This window comes from Papaver somniferum, chromosome 2 (assembly GCF_003573695.1).
Source record: "Papaver somniferum cultivar HN1 chromosome 2, ASM357369v1, whole genome shotgun sequence".
NCBI classification, from domain to species: domain Eukaryota; kingdom Viridiplantae; phylum Streptophyta; class Magnoliopsida; order Ranunculales; family Papaveraceae; genus Papaver; species Papaver somniferum.
This window is the reverse complement of record NC_039359.1, coordinates 94229821-94248791: the sequence shown is the minus strand read 5'-3', so window position 1 is coordinate 94248791 and position 18971 is coordinate 94229821. Positions and strand designations below refer to the sequence as shown.

Genomic DNA, 18971 nt, shown 5'->3' with positions numbered 1-18971 from the left:
GCCCACAGAGCAAGCTCATGAGCAACAGAGTTACAATAACGAGGATGGAAACTAAAAATACATGCAGATAACTTAGAAGAAAAAAATAGAATGTCTTTAAAGATAGCATCCGTTCGCGAGTCTCCATCAAAATTTCCAGCTGAAAATTGGTCGATGAGAGATTTCGTATCACTTTCTACGATGATGTGAGTTAACTGTTGCTCCACAGCTTTCTTCAGAACTGCCCAGATGGCTCTTGCTTCAGCAGAATGAACATCAAAGACTAAGAAAGTATAAAAGATTGTTTTTCTTGAGAAGTTTCGCATCACATGCCCTGTACCATTTGCTCCAGAGTACTGGTTCAGCATCATTTCTAATCAACCGTCACGCACTGACGTTTCACTCACTTGTAACTACACGTCATATTAAGTTGGAAGGTTACTTTTGGGGTTGTTAACCACCTATATTACCTGGTTCCGTAAAATTAATCCTAGCTTCCGACTTGGACTACTTAATGCCATGCCAGACCTTTGGATTTCGATGTTAAGCGATAGAACCAATGTCCTGACGAGCATGCTGAAATATAGATATGGGTCCAGACATATTGCAGTAAAAATTTATGTTGCTGAATACATTCTTTTCGTGAACCTGCGGGAAAAAAACACACATTAAAATCAAAATTGAAACCCACATCTTTTTATGGGATTCTCAACCATCTTGTTGTACTCTGAGTTGACCAACTTTGAATCCTAGTTCTTCATGAAGATCCACACATGCATCTATTTGGTGGTTCCAACTGGTATACACAACGGTTCGATTCCAACAGTCGAATTGACCAACCTATGAGGATGTGTAGCAGGATCGCCTTTGTTGCAGCCAATGTCAGATTTCTGGTCCTGTCAGCTGATACCCTCGACCCACACTGAACCCCGACGCTGCTACGCAAAATAGCACTGGAACCAAAATCTATAGTTTTGATTACATACAAGATATATTTACGAAATTGAAACTAGAATGGTGTGTCTCTGAGTTGAAAAACTCAAATAAAATCACTGATACTGAGAAACTGACTTACATCTACCACCGGTTTTTAGATTCTGATATGAGATTGTCTTTTCGTGTCGGTGTGCTTCCTGATGATGTTGATACTTTGTATAAAGCTCATCTTCCCGGTCCATTGATTCTTCAATGTTGTTAATATATGTTGTAATCCACGGTGCCTTCTGTTTTCTATGACGGATGGTGTTCGATCTGTACCTGGTTTGGAGGCCAGACCTATCAAAGCTCTTAAAGATTTGCCTCCTGCTGGTTCCAAGGTTGTCATTCGTGATGCATATTTTGTGAGTGGGCTTCTAGTGCTGGTGCCTCGAGGCTTTCAACTACTTTTGTGGAAGATTTAGAATCAAATCGCATGAAATTAGATGAAGAAGAACCAAATATGAAGTGTGTCATGGCTGGCATTTCAGGATTTCAGTTTGAGAATGAGACAATTGTAGGGCTTAATGTTGATGTAAATGATGGGAGCGAGACTTCCCTTGTTTGCCTTGGCGACAAGGTTCTGGAAAAGTATACGGGTTGTTCTATGGATCAGGTTTACCATAGTCTCTCTCCTCTGTCCAACGACGACACCATAATGGACAAGCTGTACAATTTTAAGGGTGATATGCTCATAGAGATTAACAAAGACTCTGCTGTTCCGGTTGCTATTGAGATAAATGATAAAACGACGACTACATCAGATGCCTTGGGTTTGCAGGGTAATATGCTCATCGAGATGAACAAACACTCTACTGTTTCGGTTGCTAATGAGATGTGGTATCTGGAATGCTGACATTAGATGCCTCTTGGCTTCTGAAATGACTAGCAATATCACCTTAGCCCGGAATGGAGCCATATCTCCAGTTTGTTTGTTTTTTTACTAAGAGAGGTAATGTATTGAACTCCAGTTACTCTTAAATGTAGCTCCAGCTGTTGGCATCTTTTTCTTACGTCTGCCAAAAAAAAAAAAAATGATGGGAGGTACTCTTGCAATTCTATGTGCTCTAATTCAGTTCCTTCTGGTCTCATCAGTAGGCTGTTTCAGTCTAAACACTACTCTGTTTGGATGCTTACACATGAACTATTAGCCTCAGCTTATCCAATTATATTGGCACCTCTAAATACAAAAAACACTAAAATATTCAGCTTCCCTCCTACCAGTCCCGTTTTCGTCAAAGCTCAAAACTGAAAAATAAACTGCCAACCTAACACTTCTCACATTCCACAACCTAGGTGGAACCAATCTAAACTTCCACCTCAAGTATCCTACCCACAGCAAATTTACATCACCAGCTGAACTGACCCCTGTAATCAGTTGCCACAATACCTGTCTAACAAGTACAGACCAAGTTCCAGAAATGTGGTCAAACCAATTCCCGTGATCCTTAGGAAACAACGCCACAAGACGAATGAAAATCCTAAGTTGCAGATACAAAACCACATGGTGAAGTATGGCTACGGTATCACACGTAATAACTGTAAGAACTCAAGTCAACTGACTACATTAAACTTAGCAATATAAACTTAAGCTTTACTATACAGTGGACTTCACAGTCTCAGACCAGGATGGAAAATGCAACAGATCCTGCACAAAATCAGGGAACTTCCTTCCCAGACAAAAAACTTCACAGAACTCAGCCTTGAAGCATAAACTGATTAGCAGTAAAAACAGCAGAACCTACACAAAATTAGAGGACTTCCAAAAAACCATTCCTTATAGTGTATTTCACCAGTATGCACGAAGCTTTCCAACCCAAAGCCATGCAATTTCATACCATCTTCTGCTTATCAAGATAATACAACATTCTATGCAACCACTCTGATCTTGAAACATTGTAATGGTGAAGTTCTTCGAGATGCATTATATAACCAGTAAGATTTCTTTCTTTCGCTTTTATCGAATCCAGTTCTCAGAGTTTCGTGAACAACCCCGCCAACATGGTAACCTGTTCTCCCGAACATTTTCTCGGTGTCTGCAAAATACTCATGAAAGATCCAGTGACATTTATCAGAAACCTTCGGAGCATATGGTGAATCAAAATACCTAAAGTTACTTGGCCTATTCACTTTTGCAAGAGGATAACCAACATCAAATAGAACTCGGCTTTGAGGTTGAGATGGCATTTGCTGAACTTGGAGCCTAGTGGGATTATAAACATTAAGTGGAGCAGGATCATGAGTATGTGGTCGGACGGCATGATTTTGGGGAAGTACAGAAAGATGACTGGGCTCAAACAGAGGTGGGTTTTGAACTTGTGGTTGTGTCCTTTGAATTTGGTAGGGTGCAGTGTGAATATAATCAAGAGCAGACTTCCTGAATTCGAACCTGAAAGCACAGCATTTTCCTAAAGGAAATGGCTCATTACATCTTGGCCCAGCTCCTCTCTTGTTTTTGTAACCTGGATAGTCTTCTTTTTTGAATTCAACACGTTCAACTAATGCCAAATTGTATTTCCTAGCAAGATCTTCGAGGTTCCAGCTTTCATATAGTGGTGCTTTCTTGTTGTTAATGTGAACTTCACCAAAGGGTCTAAGCATATGGCTTGCGTTCCTGAAAAAAAACCCAATTAAATCTTTGTGCATCCTATGTCACCACCACAACAACAAAATTGGTAAGAATATCGAAGAATTAACGTGAGACTTTTTTTTTGGACATCTCAACAAATTTGAAAATAAGTGTGTGATAGAGGGATGAAAGAAAAATTTAGGTACAAAAAAATTCCTAAAAAGTGAAGAGTCATAAGCTCGAATTTTATGTATAAGGTGCATTTTTGAAAAAACTGAGGGATTTTATAATGCTTTAGGATATCTTTCCTGAAATAGTATAGTTATCCTTTACATTCACCCCCTGTTTACAACTAAGTCCAAGAAAAAATACATTCTGCAAATGAACGACACTACAGATATTTCTGTATAATAGCAGAATGATCAATAAAAATAGCAGAATGCGCTTCCCTAGTAAATCCACTGCAATGTGTGCATAGAGGAAAGGCAGGAACACATGCATATACCACTAACATTATCACATAATGCTGAAATGAGAGTAAACAGAAATAAAAAGAATCGGAAAAAGAAACCTTACTTGATCATGTGAACTTGATCTTCCTTTCCATGGAATCCTGCATGTGGAAAGTTGTAGATAACACGATAGAACTTCCGCCTTTGTAAGTCAGGATAAAGTTTCATTCTTGTGGCATCCACACCATGCATAATTGTTGCTCCAAGTTTTCTTAAACTCTCCAAATTGGATTTTGCGTACTGGTAATTCTTAATCACCACATCTGGTTCGTGATTATATAATTAGTATTTTAAAGTTTGCAAAAGTTGAAAAGATAGAATAAAAACATGTCCAGTTTTTTTTTTCTCTTTTGTGAATTAACTCATATAAAATATAAATACAAGCCATATTTAAAGTTTAAACTTAGGCAAAGCTAGGAGATATTTCCTGTTTCATAGGAAGACATGAATTCCTATCATTCATGCAAGACAGATATATTTACAGAAGTTATGAGATACTTCCTGTTTCACAGGAAGACAATGAATTCCTATCATTCTCACTAGACAATCATCTCATCGATCAAAAAACAAACAAACGAGATAACCATCGTTCAAAGGCTAGAAGATACATTTTTATATCCTAGGAAGACATGACTTCCTGGCCCCTGGGACCAATTCTACACATGTGTAACTGTATTTTACAGTGACTCTAAAATATACAGAATACTTTAAAGCCAGTGCCTTTCATAGGACCAATTCTACACATGATAGTTGCTTCAAGTTTCTCCACGCTCTCTAATTTTGATTAATGCCCTATTATACTTCTTAATCTCATACCGACTTTCAGATGATTAATTAATACAATTATTCAAGAAATTTTTAACAGAATAGTATCTACATTAACATATAAATAGGCATGATTCATAATGTTCGATCAGTTGGATGTCTTAAGTCTGGGATCTAGACCCTACAGAAGTTTGTTATGTAGGAAGTAATATTTTAGGATTTTGCAAAACAACAATAAACAAAAACAGCAACAACCAAGTTCCTACCTCTACAAGGACAAGGACAACAAGTCAGCATAACAAACAGGATAAACGAAGTGATAAATTAAGCTCTACACACTTGAATAAGGAAAACAGAATAACAGTGGAAAATTAGAAACATCTAACGTCAAAATAGGAATGAGCATGTTTATTGATAAATGACCTTAACTCATTCAGAAAAATGAAAATGAAATCATTGTGAGGGTTTTCAAATCAACATAATTGGCAAGATATCATAGCCATGATAACAAGATTCTCCCATCAAACTGTTTCGAGTCTACATTCAGAGTAAAATGTTAACTGAGACAAAGCTGGAATATATATGCATGGAGTGGAAAGCATTGAATGTCGGACCTCAATTCTCAAACCTATTTCAAATATAAATACCTCATATTTTCACTCTTACCATATCCCACACTCAGGAAATTAATGGGGCCTAGTACTTTTCACATTTGCAAAGCCAGCAATATATGAGCTAATGACAAGAGAGGTCTTTACCAATCAATCCATAGTGCAGTTGCTTACATGCATTTCATCATTATCCGTCACGATACAAGAACTGGGATCAGAAGTTACCCAAACAGTTAGTGGTCGATAGATGGAGAGATGTGGTGAAGTGTATGCAAGCAATTGCACGATGGATTTAGGTTGGTAAGTTTTCTGAATGCAGTTCAGATACCACTTTCAATACATGATAGTCAGTCAATTTAATTCTCAGACGACCATTTCTTGTAAACATCCTTTTCAGTCCATATATAGCTCTACGAAATGCAGTTTGTAAATGATTAAAAGTAAAACCCATTTCTTAAACCTTTTCTACAATTTCTTCAAACCTATTCGCATCTCCACTAAATGCTCTTTTCAATCTAGATACTGCTATATCCCTAAATCTCTCGATTTCAATTTGGGGAATATGCCCTAAAATCTAGTGTCAACTTAGAGCACAGTTTCAGCACAACTCAGATCGTCGCACATTCGTCACGTAACTGACTTCACAGCATATCCATCCTAAACCTCTTATCCTAGGGTTCAATCACTTGCACCCTAAATGAAAAATATCCACTTGCACTAACATATTTACCAAATGTAAATAAATTAGTATTTACTTGTAAAAGTACAATCCTAAGAACCCACAAAACATGATTTTCAAGACATGCTAACCTCCAAAAATCAGATTTAATGCAACAAACAGACAAGAAGGAGCTGAAAAGGATTTTGTCTATGCACATTCCAGGAACAAAAGCTACATTTTCAAATACTAGTAAATTAAGGATTACAAACAGCTTAAATTGCATTGTTCAACAAACATTAGAGGAGATATAAGTATCAGCTCAGGATTCTCTGGACTAGTTACCAATTTCATTTGGTACCAAAATACAAATCCCTAGAAATTGCAAAAGTGCAACATTACTTAATGCAACAGTAAGGTTTTAAGAGGTAGTAGTACTATTGAGTCAAATAGAAGCATGAAAACAGAAACAAAGAGTAGGGGGGAGAGTTGATACCATTCTGATCAAGTGATGTAGCCACCATATTAGAAGCAGCTTTAGCCAAACATAATGAAAATGAAAAATCTCCATCACCCACTAAAAGGATTTGATGCAACGATGAGTAATGTTGAATCCATTTCTCACTTTCATTCTGCCAAAAAAAAAATACCATAGAAGTTGTAAAAACAGAAATTGATGAAAACCCACTTTGACATTTTGATGTAGAAGAGGGTTTTTACCCTTGTCTGGGTTTCTTCTTCTTCATGATCCACCCCTGACTTGACCGCCATTTCAGTGTTTTTTCTTTTTTCCAGTGGAAAACCAAAGGACTAAAAGGAGGCTTCCTTGAGAAGAAAGGAATGCATAAAGAAGTTTTTCTCCAGCTTTGGAATTTGTGTACAGGAAATGTACGTGACTTAACAGTGTACTGCGACTGTAAAGCTGTAGGTCAGTAAAAAAGGCCAACTGACTATGGTTAGAATTATTGTATCTCCCCTTGTGTGAGCAACAACAATACATGTTTAATGGATTTGAGTGAACTACTACAGGTGATAAATTAGAATTATTGTATCCTATCAATCATGTTACAGTGTATTATTTCGCTATTAGATGATGATGCGGAAGTATATAACTAATCAAACAAACAAACTAATCAAACAAACAGTAATCAAACAAACAGTAATCAAATAAACAGTACATAATCAAACAAACAGTAACCTCACGGTATGCTTAATGAAATCAACATGCAATCCACCGATTCCACCCAAACACAGCCTAATTAATCGTAACTTTAATCTTTAATCAAATTATCCAACCAAAAACAGATTACCCCAAAACAAACCATACCTTTAATCTTCAATCAAATTTGCCCGCACCCGATTAACGAATAAGATTAGTCGTTTCTTTCACAAGAACTCGTTTCTCCGCACCCAATCAAATGGCCGTCACATGAGATTTAGGTATTGCCCTAGATTTTTACTTAGGTTTCGTCGTTTTTTTTTCTTCTGTAAAAACGTAGGTTATGTAAAAAGAGGAGGAGAAGAGGATAAAAGAAGTATATATTCAGACGCTCTTTCTAAAAGCGCCCCACACAAACGCTATTTCTGTGCACGCCCCATCGAAACGCACTTATTAACAACGTCCCAACTAGACGCACTTATTAACAACGTCCTAACCAGACGCACTTATTAAAAACGTCCCAACCAGACGCCTCTTTAATGCACGCCCCACACAGACGCTTCTTCAATGCACGCCCCATTCAGACGCTCCTTCTATAAACGCCCCAATCAAACGCATCTTGTATAAACGTCTCACCCAGACGCATAAGCCATTAACGCCCGAAACATACGCACTTTATATCTCCGTATGAATGGGACGCACTTTTAATCCCCGTCCCTGTAGACGCACTTTCCATCCCCGTCCCATATCCGGCGTTAATTATACCTACGCCTCAATCAAACGCGCATTATACCTACGTTTCACTCAAACGCATAATATAAAGCCGCCTAATCAACAAACGTGAATATAATTTCCGTCTGACATCGGGCGTGTGTATAAGTTACGCTTCACCAAATTTGGTGTTCTACCACTGCGCTTGAACACCCAGAATACCAAATTTTTTTGGTTTTTAGTCTTACTTTTGGTATTTGGTCCGTCTCATGGCTGTGGTTGCTCTTAGGGCACCTCCTATAGCAATCAACAAATTTTTTATTAGGATGAATATCGGAAGAAAAAACCACTCGGTTGACCTTATCCGCGAAAAGTTAACTAAGTCAACCTTAATCAAACCCAAAATTTCCCACTTCTTTGTATCAAATCTCTGTTTTAATTCAATTCTCAATCTCTTTTAGTCTTTTTTGGTGTTGTTTTTTTCTTCAATTTTAACCCGTTTCTAATTTATTGAACCCTATTTTTGTCGTCCTTATCTTCTTTCAATTTATTTTTCTCCAAAATCTCTATGTTTTTGATATAATCGAATCTTTTAAGTTGGGATTCTCTTTTCATCTCCTTGTTGTTTGTTTCTGATTCCTTGCTTGTAAACTAACTTTGGTTTTTGTTTTTTTGTTGTCTTCCACAGAGTTATGCAGTATTAAAGCCTGGTGGTCTGCATCAGTGGCTGCAACAATGTCTATCATTATCATTTGGCTCAAATTTCATTGGTTACAGGTTTGTTGGCTTATCCTATATGCAATGGTGCATCTTTATTATCGTGTTAAAAGATTATTATCATCAATTGATACTTGGTATTTTAAGAATGGTCCTGCAAACTTTAACTCCTGGTATTACACAATCTCTTCAATTGGAACAATACATGTTTACCAACCCTATTACTCTCATTCTCTTCTATCGATAATTGTTAACACTTATCATCTAACTCTCATCATCATCCTTACACCCACTTGCTTTCCTTTTATTTATATACCTTTTCACCTTTTGGTTTTCAGGCACCTTTTGGTTTTCAGGCACCTTTTAATCTTCTAATCTGAGGTATTATTTTCATCGTTTCACAATGTCGGATAATATCAATAAAATCTCTGAACATATGGAAGGTATCAATTTAGAAGATTATCTTGCAAAGGCTAGAGTTGTTACTCACTCTACTACATCTCTGTCTCAAGGTATTAAGGATTGGAAAATTTGTTTAGCATGTAAACTCTTTGCTCCTGGCATCATGTTGTGGCAGAATGCTGAAAAGGCTGCTAAATATATTTGGCCACATCTTAAACGAGACAATCAATGGCATATAATGGTGAGATCTCTTGAACCTAATATCTTTGCTATTAGATTTTGTTTGATAGTAGACAAAGATGCTATTTTGTTTGGAGGAGCATGGAATTTTGATGGTTATCTGATTGTTCTTAAAGACTGGCATCCTTCTTACCCTTATCAAAAATTAAACTTTAATACCTCCCCTTTTTGGCTTGAGTACAAATATCTTCTCCCTGAATTTACTTGCCCAGAAATGCTTAGCCTTTTTGGTAATGTTGTTGGAGAAACTGTGGTAGTCGAACCTGATGGTGTTCATCCAACTACTTCAAATAAATTCAGAGCTTTAGTTATGGTTAACGTGACTACCCCCTTTATTAAAGGAATTCACGTTGCTAATGCTGCAGGAGTTGCAAGATGAGTTGGTTTCTTTTTTGAAAAGTATCCTTATAAGCTTTATGATGAGTGTAAGGTCCCGGATCCTGATACTCGACTATGTGCAGATCGCAAAACTCGGAAAATTAATATGGAAATAACTGTGAGGAACTTTGGTCCTGCTTTAGAGCCAGTAATGCTACTAGAAAGAAGTCCGCAGGAATTGGCCAATTTATTTATGCAGCATGGTCATCAGCGAAGATCATATTTACAAGAACCAACTTCTTATCAACTTGGTATGTTGGATGGAATGCACATATCATACTTCACTGCTACGAACTCGCAATCTGATTCGTTAATTTCACCAGCTGACAGAGCACTACCTCATGCATATAATGATATGGTCCCTGCAATTTCTCATTCTGCAGTTGGTTGTCGTACCTTTACTCGTCGCAAAAGATGCAGGAATATGAATTCAGTTGTTCTCTCTGATGATGATCATGAACAGGCCAGTACTAGTAACCATGCTTCTACTAGTCATCCTCAGAATGTAAATGCACAAACTTCGACGAGTCGTCAGCCTGATGAGCATTCTTTCATTCAGCCAATGGAAAGAAACCAGTATTGGGAAGCACAAACAAATGTTAATTTTGAGCCAATTTGAGCCAATTACTGCGGACATTGCTGCTAGGTCTCGATTCCTTAATCGTGATCCCAGTGATGCTGATCAACATGTACTGTCTATTACTTTTAGTCTTTTTCTCATCTGGTTTTTAGTTTTACTTTGTATTCCCAATTTTCTTTTAATGGAAATCCTTTCTTGGAATTGTCAGGGGTTTGGAAACCCTTCTACTCATGACTATCTTCAATTCTGCATTAGTAAACATAACCCTGACATATTATTTTTGTGTGAAACCAAAACTCAAGATTCTAAAATGCAATTTTATTTGCAACAATTCAAATATCATAATGTCTGGCATGCACCTTTTGTAGGCTTTTCTGGTGGTATTTCTATAGCTTGGAAAATAGACACTGACCTTGAAATAATGCATACAACTAGGCATAACTGAAAATGCGTGGGTCTAACAACCACACCCACTAATTCATTTGGCAATCTGAGAGGACTTACTCCAATACAGTTTCTAGAGAATCAACTAGACAGTCATACTCAATCTAGATTAAAGTATATCAAAGAGTTTAATATCTCTAAATCTTAATTCAATCTGCAATCAACAAATAGAAATCTACGAGCCTGATTGAATATAAGAGGAGTTACTTGACTGGTACCAAAGATCAATGTTCAAGTGTCAATCAATGTAAATCAAAAACCAAAGGTTGGATATTCTAATTGATTGATCTTAACGCATGACCTGTGATATTTCAATATAATGTGGAAAAGAAATAACACAAACACCAGAATTTTGTTAACGAGGAAACCGCAAATGCAGAAAAACACCGGGACCTAGTCCAGATTGAACACCACACTGTATTAAGTCGCTACAGACACTAGCCTACTATCAATTAACTTCGGAATGGACTATAGTTTAACCCTAATCAATCTCACACTGATTCAAGGTAGAGTTGCGCTCCTTAGGTCTCTGATCCCAGCAGGATACTACACACTTGGTTCCCTTAGCTGATCTCACCCACAACTAAGAGTTGCCATGACCCAAAGTCGAAGACTTGATAAATAAATTTGTCTCACACAAAAAAGTCTATAGGATTGAATAAATATGTCTCCCATAGAATACCCAAGAGTTTTTGTTCCGTATTTTGATAAATCAAGGTGAATAGGAACCAATTGATAAACCGGACTTATATTCCCGAAGAACAACCTAGTATTATCAATCACCTCACAATAAACTTAATAAACTAGCGAAACAAGTTATTGTGGAATCACAAACGATGAGACGAAGTTTGTTTGTGATTACTTTTATATCTTGCCTATCGTAGATATAAAATATCGAGCCAATTATTTCAATTGCATTCAACGCGATAGAAACAGCAAGATCAGATCACGCAACTACAAAGAGAATAGTTGGATCTGGCTTCACAATCCCAATGAAGTCTTCAAGTCGTTAACTTACAGGGTCTAGAGAAGAAACCTAAGGTTAAAGGAGAATCGACTCTAGTTATGCAACTAGTAACACACAGGAGGTGTGGAGATTACTGTTAGAGTACTGCTCGGTCAAACTCGCATGCGTTGCTATCTCAAGCATGTTTGTCAATGTTAGTGATCAAAACTACAAGTCTTGATTTCTAGTCTACTATAGCTAAGTATCGGACTAGGATAGAAAGTGTAGTTGAGCTCAAGAACTCCATGTCGATCATCATACAAGACGAAGAAATACTCAAGGAACTGGTGGAACTTCATCGACTAAAAGGTATGTGGATACTTGAACTTATCTATCACTCAGAAGTCTATGTACACTATCTACTATCATGAGACAAAAGTCGTTTTGCTATATAGACTTTGATTATATACATTTACTATTTCGAGCCAAGTTTATCTTGCTTATCTATTTTTCGAAATACGTGTTGGTAAGCTTTTACTTTGGCCAAGTTCATCTTTACCTAGTGACGAAAGTCATGTTATGTTTCAATCACTTTGAAAATGGCTTTGACGAAAAATGGTTTGTGAATAACAACTATATAACGTCCTCTAAGAATGTTTCAATGATTGAAATGAGATTTTAGATTATATAACCAATGTTGGATATAAGCATTGTGTGGTAACACATATATGTATAAGTCCTTATTCCTTGAACCAAAGTATGCGTACTTTGTTGATCAGGAAAACCGGAACAAGAGATGTGAACTCAGTCCACGAACCCAGTCCGCGAACTGGCGGAGGTTCTCATCCCGAGAAAATCTGCTGGAGTTTGTGAACTCCTTCCGGGAACTTAAGTCCGCGGACTAAGTCCACCTACTTGAGTTGGTTATATCTAAAGACGATTATTTGTGAACTTATGTTTATATTAACTAAGGAATGCAATTTGCAAATTGTGGCTATAGAGTTCATGAATCGATTCGAGTGAATCAAATCGTTTTTGCTTCAATTGTGTCTTTTATACTTCTATAAGATTTATACAATTGAACAAATCTCCAACTAGTTCACTTGAGTCATTTGAATTAGTTATGGTGAAGAAGAATACAGTTGATATGAAAGTGCACATATGGCTAACCATTTGGTTAACTATTGTTGAACCAACAAATGTACATGTTTGGGTACGGTTACACAAATCTAAAATCGTGCATTTCATTTGTGTGTAATAAGCTAAGTTTTCGATCCAAAGGTTGAAAGATATTAGCTTGAATCTAATTAGGTTTTCATCTAACGGTGAATATTGAATGCTTTGTTACTAAGCTAACATTGATTGCAAACCCTGATTTGAAAGACTATATAAGGGAAAACTCTATCAACTGGGAAACCTAATCCCCACACCTCCTGTGTGATACTAGTTGTATAAGCTAGAGTCGACTATCCTTTAACCTTAGGTTTCTTCTCGAGACCCTGTAGATTAACGACTTGAAGACTTCATTGGGATTGTGAATATAGACCGATATTACTTTCTTGTAGTTGTGTGATCTGATCTTGCTAGTTCTATCGTTGTGAAATTGATTGGGGTTCAACTACAGTCCAGACCGAAGTTAGTTTGTAGTAGACTAGTGTCTGTAGTGGCTTAATACAGTGTGTGTTCAATATGGACTAGGTCCCGGGGTTTTTCAACATTTGCGGTTTCCTCGTTAACAAAATTCCGGTGTCTGTGTTATTTCTTTTTCACATTATATTTTGTTATATAATTGAAATATCACAGGTTGTGTGTTAAGATCAATCAATTAGAATATCCAACCCTTGGTTGTTGATTTACATTGATTGACACTTGAACATTGGTCTTTGGTACCGTTCAAGTTATTCCACATAATAATCAGGCTCACGGATTTATATTTGTTCGATTTGCTGATTACATTGTGAAATAGAGACATTATAGCTCTTTGATATATTTTATTAAGATTGAGTCTAGTTGATTCTCTTGAAAGTATATTGGAGTCAGTCTATACAGATTGCTAATCGAAATATTGGGTGTGGTTATTGTACCCCCGCTTTTTCAATTACCTTTCCCAGTTGCTAGAGTTCTCCTTTATATAGTTTTCAAATCATGGTTTGCAATCTAAGTTACCTTGGTCAAAAAGCATTCAATAATCACCGTTAGATGAAAAACCTGATTCAACCAAGCTAATATCTTTCAACCGTTAGATCGAACTTAGCTTGTTACACACAAATGAAATGTACCCTCATTTAGGTTTATGTAACCGTACCTAAACGTGTACACCATGTTGGTTCACAAATAGTTAACCGAGGTTAGCCATATAATTACTCTCATATCAACCTTATTCATCTTAATCATAACTAGTTCAAATGACTCAAATGAAACTAGTTAAGAGTTGTTCAATTGTTTAGAAAACAAAATTGAAATCAAATCGGTTTGATTCACTTGAATCAATCATGAACATTATAGCCACGGTTTACAAAGATTGCATTCCCTATGATTTAAATGTTTAAGTCCATGAACTGACCGATTTGACAAAGTAACCAGCTTAAGTATGCGTACTTAAGCAACCGGTTTTGAGTTTGTTAAGTTTCCAAACTCAACAGAAATTTTCGGTTCAAAAACTTTCGCCAGTATGTGTACGGGTACGCATACTTAAGGTGACTAGTTAAGAGTTTTTCCAAAACCAAACTCAGCAGAAACTTGTCTCCTTCACCAATTTCGTATACACACATATGCATACTCTTGCCTCCCGATTTATGGACTTATACACTAATGTGCGAACACACTATATATGCTTATATCCAAAGATGGTTACATCATCAACTCTTTATTTCAATCATTGAAAGATTCTTATATAATGACAATAGCCGTTTTCACACACTATTATCATCAAAGCAATTTTAAAGATATTGAAATAATCATTGTCGAAACATTCAAAGCCTACATCAAATGATTGTATCACACAAACCATGTAAGATGTTGCTCGGAAATTTTCTCACGATATAAGATGAACTTGGTCGAAGCGAAAGCTTACCAGCACATATTTCGAGAAATATGTAAGCGAGATATACTCAGCTCGAAATCTCAAATGTGTATAGAGAAAACTATATCGTAACATGACTTATGTCTCAACATAGGAGATAGTAGAAATAGACTTTCCAAGTGATAGATAAGTTCAAGTCTCCACATACCTTTTATCGAAAAAGTTCCAAAATCTCCCCTTAGTAGTTATTCGTCTTCAAGAGATGAACGTCGAGAGATTTAAGCTCAACTACACTATCTATGTCCTAGTCCGAGACATCCATAAAAAGGATAGAAATCAAGACTTATCGTTTTAATCACTAACACTGACAAACATGCTTGAGATAGCAACGCATGCGAGTTCGACCGAGCAACTCTCTAACAATCTCCCGCTTTGTCAATTTTAGTGACAAAATTATCAATACATATGGATTTCAAAAAAGATAAAAAAAAATGTATCTTCTTATCCATATGCTTGATCTCCTTGGCATCTTCAACGCGACTCGAAATCTTCATCACTTCCAAGTACTCCATGATCCTAAAGGTTGTAAGTTCAGCATCACAGTTGTTGAAGATCCGTAGCTATAACAATAAAAAAAATGCTCTCAACCATTGCTATACAGTGTCATAGTATTATTACACAACATCAAAGTTCAATTGTATCACAACTTTGACAATAAAACTATGGTGATATGTATCACTCCCTCTTAGTCAATACATATCTCAACATGAAAACCACTCCCCCTTACATAATGATCCGTAAACCATATGTATTTGTAGTGTGAACTACACATTAATCCTCCCCCTTTTTGTCAAAAAAATTGGCAAAGGTACGAAAATTAGTGGGATCCTAATGAAATTTCGACGGAGATACATCATGACCAAAGAGTGTATTAACATACCAACAAATTTAGATGCAATTATAAAGCCGAAGCTAAATGCATTCATCAAGGAGTTAATAAAGATACAAGATAATCTCTAAAAATTCCACAGCCGCACTCCCCACAAAGATTTGGTAATTAATCACAAGTTCAAAATGAATTCTCCCCATAAAATGTCATCCCCGAAGGAATAACACAGGCGACCTTACTTTCACAAGAAAAGAAGGATTTTTTTGGACAACCAAATCACATGAAAACATAAATTTGTATCCACAAAATTCAATTGAAATAACCACAAGAGAACCCATAGTTAGTTCAATCGAAAATAAATACAACCAAATTAATCACAAGAAAACCCATGATTAATTCAACTGGAATACACAACCAAATTAACCATAAAAAACGATCAATTTAATTGGTCATGCTCAACATAAGAGAAACTTACAGAGCTACAACTAAATTATTCATAATAAAATGAACAACTCAGTCGGTTGTGCTCAGACATAAGAAATCTTACAGAACAACAACTAAAATAACCAAAAGAGAATGATTAATTTAGTTGATCATGTTCGACATAGGGAACCTTACGGAGAAACAACTAAGTTAATCATAAGAGAATGATCAACTCAGTCGATTGTGCTCAACATAAGAAACCTTATGGAACAACACAGTATATGCACAAAAAAGTGGATCAGAGGTCGATCGGTACTGCGAAATAGACAAGAATTCATTCTATTTTCCATTACTATTTGCACAATGACATATAATAGACTTTTTCCTTGTACACAAAAGTTTTATCCTTTCTTTTTATCAAAAACATGACATAAAAGGCTTTAACTTTTGTAACGTCAAAAGTTCATTCTATCTTCCATCAATACATTCATATCAACATAATATAGATAACTTTTGAACAAGTATGGGACAGTCACAGGTTCACGGACGTAAACAACATATCCCATAACAATTTGCGATATATAAAATCATAAAGATTAAAATTGCAAAAATCATCTTCCAAAAAATACTTTAGAATTTAAATAAATAAATCTAAAAACAATGAAGATGAAAATCGTTGGACATAGCTATGTGTACTCACAATAATGGCTGTTCCAAATAATTGATACCAAACAATAAATCAAGATAACAATGGTTTTTCTTAACCGGAAACAATTGAATCACACACACATCCATACACAAATAATGGAATAAACATCAATTGTACCGAAATTTTGTTAAGAAAAAACAATAAATATATGCAATAAAATCAGGCTTTTCTTAAACAAGAAGACAATTAACTAACAAAGTTGTTACCTAAAATTCCGCCTCCTCTTCTCCATTTTCTTCATATCTTTCCGGGGAGAATATCATCGTGTTATCATCCTTTCGTAAGACAAAATAACAACAACAACCAACCTTTACCAGAGAAGGGTTGAAAATCGGTTTTAACTAATGCAATGCAAAAGTTGAAACCCCGAAATTCATATGCTTTTATGCTAAACCAAAACGACTCAACATATTGTGACTTTTTCACATATTAGTTTTAATCAGAACCCCTTATGATCCTTTGATAAAGCCTACCAACATGGGATAGAACTTAATCCTGCTAAACCAAAAAGTCACCCAAACCATAAGGGTTCACACCATATGAGACCGAATATTAAGGTTAAAAAAACCGAAAGTGAACATCCCATAAACATACATAGCAATAAGATAAAGCATTGAAGCACGGGCTATGTAAACGAAAAACTATCGCAAGAAAAATTATAAACTAATAATTTTATTCTTAAGATATTTCTAAGATACAAAACAAAGCTTGGCTAAGTTTGCCTATGTAAGTGGTGGTCTAGATTTGTCTAGAGAGAAGATAAATCTATGGTCATGGTTTGTTCAACTTAAATATTAATTAGTATAAGTGTTTTATTAATTGGTGTCTCATTAAGTTCTCATGATAAATAATTTATTAATTTTACATTAAATGTCCCTTAATTATTATTAATACATATCTCCATCAATAAAAAAAAATATATCGGGTAATTTATGATTACCTTTTTCTTTTATTTTAACAAAAAAACTCTAATACTTGAAATAAATCAAACAAAGTTGTTAGTTGGTAACCAAACAACAAGCTGGGCTCCAACTCCCCTTTTATTTTAACAATAAATAACTTTGACAAAAATTATTTAAATAGATATTAGTGGTGGTGGTGGTAGTAGAAGAAGAAATAGGTGGTGGAGGTGGTGGAAGCGGTGGAAGGTGTTACTAAGTGGTGGAGGTGGTAACATTAGTTTTGGTGGAAGAAATAGTGGCGCTGGATGGTTCTAATGGTGGTGTTATTGGTTTTTTATTTTTGAATCAAAAATAATAATAATATTTTTTTTTACATGACGGGTAACATTGTATTGTGAAAAATATAGTTGGTTGTTTTTGGTACAATCAATAAAGGCGGGTAACAAATATTTTTGGGATGATACCAAATCATATAAGACAAAATGGCTGTTTTTGGTACCACTGCTATCTTTGGTAACCGTTCCTAAGCATGATTTTCATTATTAACAAAAAGTATATAATTGAATAAATTAATTGACAACCTAAGTTTGTTAAACCTAAACTTTATACATGACGTCTCGGATTAAAAGTTATAACTGTGCCCAATATTCTACGAGGGATGGGCCATGGTGGTGATGGAGAAAGATGTGATATTTGGTGGTTTTGTGGTGTTGGCGGGTATTAATGAGTAGTAATTGACTACGTTAATTATGTGCCGCTACAAAAGGGTAACACTATAAAGTAGAAATGTGGTTTATCGTCTTAATGCTAATATAAACTCGGTTAAAATACATGAAAATTAAAAAATAAAAAATAAATTTGGATGTCACGTTATATAATAAACAATATTAAAAACTACATATTTAGTACCATCAAGGTTTCTCCCTCCAATAGATAATGTAAGGTTATATTGAGATCACGTAAGCAGAACGCGAGTTGGTCTTGGATTTCTGAATGATAATGAATATAATGAAACGCTCCCTCTCGGTTGCTCCAATGAAAACCGAAATCTTATAAAAAAAAAATCAATCGAACAACACTTAGATGGGGCGCATCACCACCAGTGTAAACCCTGTGATTGCTACATATCCAGTGAAATTTCTACATATTGATCTGGTGATTTCGTCCTACCGTAATTTTTAACGAGGCATGCAATTAAATATCTAATAGTGATCTTAAAGGTATTTAATAATTACGAAATTCTCTTATAAGTTTTGTTTATGCAAGTATTGATTTAACTTGGATTCTTTTATATTTTTGTGTTAAGTTGATGACTTTTTAATTTGAATACATGTTTGGTTAACAAAATTTGATACATATAGGGTATTTTCTTTGTAAAAA

The 18971-nt window shown here is 35.6% G+C and overlaps 1 protein-coding gene across 1 annotated transcript; it reads right to left on the bottom strand.

Annotated features, from left to right (window-relative positions):
- Nucleotides 1-2565: 2565 nt before the first annotated feature.
- On the bottom strand, nucleotides 2566-7672 carry LOC113353723 (heavy metal-associated isoprenylated plant protein 41-like). Its single transcript, XM_026597230.1, has 5 exons — nucleotides 7397-7672; nucleotides 6790-6991; nucleotides 6566-6701; nucleotides 4100-4298; nucleotides 2566-3568 (listed from the first exon to the last, which is right to left on the bottom strand). Exons 2-5 carry the CDS (start codon nucleotides 6838-6840, stop codon nucleotides 2824-2826), a joined length of 1131 nt encoding a protein of 376 aa, XP_026453015.1. The 5' UTR covers nucleotides 6841-6991; nucleotides 7397-7672; the 3' UTR covers nucleotides 2566-2823.
- Nucleotides 7673-18971: the final 11299 nt, after the last annotated feature.